The 3126-nt window shown below is 34.5% G+C and overlaps 1 protein-coding gene across 1 annotated transcript; it reads left to right on the top strand.

Moving 5' to 3' along the window:
- The first annotated feature begins 418 nt into the window (after positions 1-418).
- LOC132066456 (uncharacterized) lies at positions 419-2284 on the top strand. Its single transcript, XM_059459765.1, has 3 exons — positions 419-569; positions 931-1523; positions 1748-2284. The coding sequence occupies exons 1-3, from the start codon at positions 419-421 to the stop codon at positions 2282-2284; spliced, it is 1281 nt and encodes a 426-aa protein (XP_059315748.1).
- The last annotated feature ends 842 nt before the right edge of the window (positions 2285-3126 follow it).

Here is a 3126-nt window from a genome sequence, read left to right as displayed (position 1 = left end):
CGGGGTGGAGAGTACGTATTGATTACGAACGACTTAATGAAGCCACAAAGAAAAGACCATTTTCCTGCGCTTTTATTGACCAAATCTTTGGAGAGAGTTGCAGGTCATGGTTTTTATTGTTTTCTTGACGGATATTGGATACAATCAAATATCAATTGCTCCGGAAGATCGGGATAAGACCACGTTCACATGCCCCCAGGTACGTATGCTTATCGAAAAATGCCATTTGGACTATGTAACGCTCTCTGCTACATTCCAACGTTGCATGTCGGCAATTTTTTTAGACATGGTAAAAATTCCTTGAAATTTTAATGGATGATTTCACACTTTTTGGTAAGACATTTGAAGATTGTCTCTATCATTTGACTTTGGTGCTTAAAAGATGTGAAGAGACAAATCTAGTTCTTAAGCTGGAAAAATGTCATTTTATGGTAACGGAGAGGGAATTGTTTTAGGACATAAAATTACTGCTAAAGGGATAGAAGTGGATAAGACAACAATTGATCTTATAGCAGGATTACCCTCTCCCACTACTGTTAAAGGCATTAGAAGTTTCTTAGGACATGCAGGTTTTTACAGAAGGTTCATAAAAGATTTTTTCAAAAATTTCAAAACCTTTGACTAACCTATTAATGAAAGATATGAAGTTTGAATTTTCAGAAGATTGCAGGAAAGCATTTGAGATTCTCAAAGAACAATTGACTAACGCTCCGATTGTTGTTACTCCTAATTGGAGTCAATCATTTGAAATAATGTGCGACGCAAGTGACACAGCAGTTGGAGCTATATTGGGACAAAAGAAAGACAAGATTTTCAGGCCAATCTACTATGCCTGTAGAACGTAAAATGAAGCTCAAAGGAATTATGCCTGGCGAGAAAGAACTACTGCGATAGTCTTTGCGTTTGATAAGTTTCGTTCCTATTTAATAGGAACCAAAGTTACAGTGTTCATCGATCATGCAGCCTTAAAATATCTCTTAGCCAAAAAAGATGCTAGACCTAGATTACTAAGATGGATACTCCTTTTGCAAGAATTTGATCTTGAAATAAAAGATAGAAAAGGTTCAGAAAATCAAGTAGCTGATCATTTGTCTCGTTTGGAAGATCCTCCTGATGAGATATCAGATATTAGAGAGGAATTCCCTGATGAACATATTTATAAAATCACAACAATTGTGAATCGACCTCCTTGGTTTGCTGACATCGCCAATTACTTAGTAGGAGGATGGATCCCGAAAGATTATTCTTACGAACAAAGAAAAAAGATCAAAAAGGAAATGAGATATTATTTTTGGGAGGATCCTACTTATTTAAATTTTGTGCGAGATGGCATGATAAGGCGTGTGTACCGAGAAAGAAATGAACAACATCTTAAGCCAACTTGCCATGATGGGGTACATTTGGAGGACACTATGGAGGGAGGAGAACAGCAGCTAAAATACTTGAACCTGGTTTTTCCTGGCCCACTCTATTTAAAGATGCAAGAAATTATGTCACCACTTGTGACAAATGCCAGAGAAGTGGTAACATTTCAAAAAGGGACGAAATGCCTCTTAACTCTATTCTTGTGTGTGAAATATTTAATGTTTGGGGTATTGATTTCATGGGTCCTTTTCCCCCTTCAAACGGTTGCGAATATATTTTAGTGGCCGTTGACTATGTGTCAAGGTGGGTCGAAGCAATGGCTACTAGAAAAAATGATGCTCGTATTGTCTGTGATTTTCTTAAAAAAAATATATTTTCCAAGTTTGGAACTCCACGAGTTATCATAAGCGACCAGGGAACTCATTTTGTAAATAGACAATTCGCTAGTTCGTTGTCTAGATATGGAGTAACTCATAAAACAGGAACTCCCTATCATGCTCAAACAAGCGGGCAAGTAGAAGTATCCAACGGAGAATTGAAAAGAATTTTAGAAAAGACTGTTGGTTCCTCTCGTAAAGATTGGTCTTTAAAATTAGATGATGCTTTATGGGCCTACGGAACTGCTTTTATAACTCCCATAGGCACATCTCCTTATAGACTAGTTTTTGGAAAAGCTTGTCATTTACCTGTGGAATTAGAACATAAAGCATATTGGGCTATAAAATTGTTGAATCTAAATTTGCCAGATGCAGGTAAAAATCGTTTGTTGCAGCTTGATGAATTGGAGGAGTTCAGACTTGAAGCATATGAAAATGCTAAATTGTACAAAGAAAAGACAAAAAGATGGCATGATAAACTCATTCGCCATAAGTATTTTAAAATTAGAGACCATATTCACTATTGTACAATAGCCGATTAAGACTATTTCCGGGAAAATTCAAGTCACGTTGGACGGGACCGTACATCGTAACGAAAGTAACCCCTTATGATGCCATCGAAATACAACATATCAATGGGGGAGAAAAATTCAAAGTGAACGGTCATCGGTTTAAGCCTTATATCACCAGAATCTTTGACAAACAGGCTTCAACAATTCTTTTTACTTAAATAGAATACTAATAAGTCGAGCTGACGACGTTAAACTCAGAACTATTTTCTTCTTCCCTCTTTCATACTTTAAATAAATTTTAGTAATTAGAAGTATACTTTTTCCTTTTAAGTATATTTTAAATAAAGTCATATATATAATAAAAAATATAGGTTATAAATATATATATATATATATATATATATATATATATATATATATATATATTGTTTGCATGTTTATGCCCCTTGATATGATTTTTGTTTTCTTCTCTCGCAACCTAGTCTCTCTATAGCGAAACTCCCGGAAGCGAAATATGTTTCAAATTCAGAATTGCGGGTGGAGTTGACAGGCGCTAGAAAAAAAAAAAATCAGGGAAGCCCTTTTATCTCCTTTTACTTTTAAATTGCGTGTCATGGGGACATGACATTATTTAAGTATGGGGGTGGAGGAATATATTGTGTAAAAAAAAAAAAAATAATAATAATAATATGCATTTTCATTATTATTTAACTAATTTTTTTTTTAAAATATATATATATATATGTGTGTGTGATTTCTTTTTCATATTAAAAAAAAAATTGAAAAAAAAAAAAAACTGAGTTACTTTATCCATAAGGTAACTTATTTCATGTACTTCCATGGATTTCTTGTTCGGTTCTTTGCCATGGTCG

Source organism: Lycium ferocissimum, chromosome 8 (assembly GCF_029784015.1).
Source record: "Lycium ferocissimum isolate CSIRO_LF1 chromosome 8, AGI_CSIRO_Lferr_CH_V1, whole genome shotgun sequence".
NCBI classification, from domain to species: domain Eukaryota; kingdom Viridiplantae; phylum Streptophyta; class Magnoliopsida; order Solanales; family Solanaceae; genus Lycium; species Lycium ferocissimum.
The sequence above is the reverse complement of the archived record's forward strand: the minus strand, read 5'-3'. Positions and strand labels throughout refer to the sequence as shown.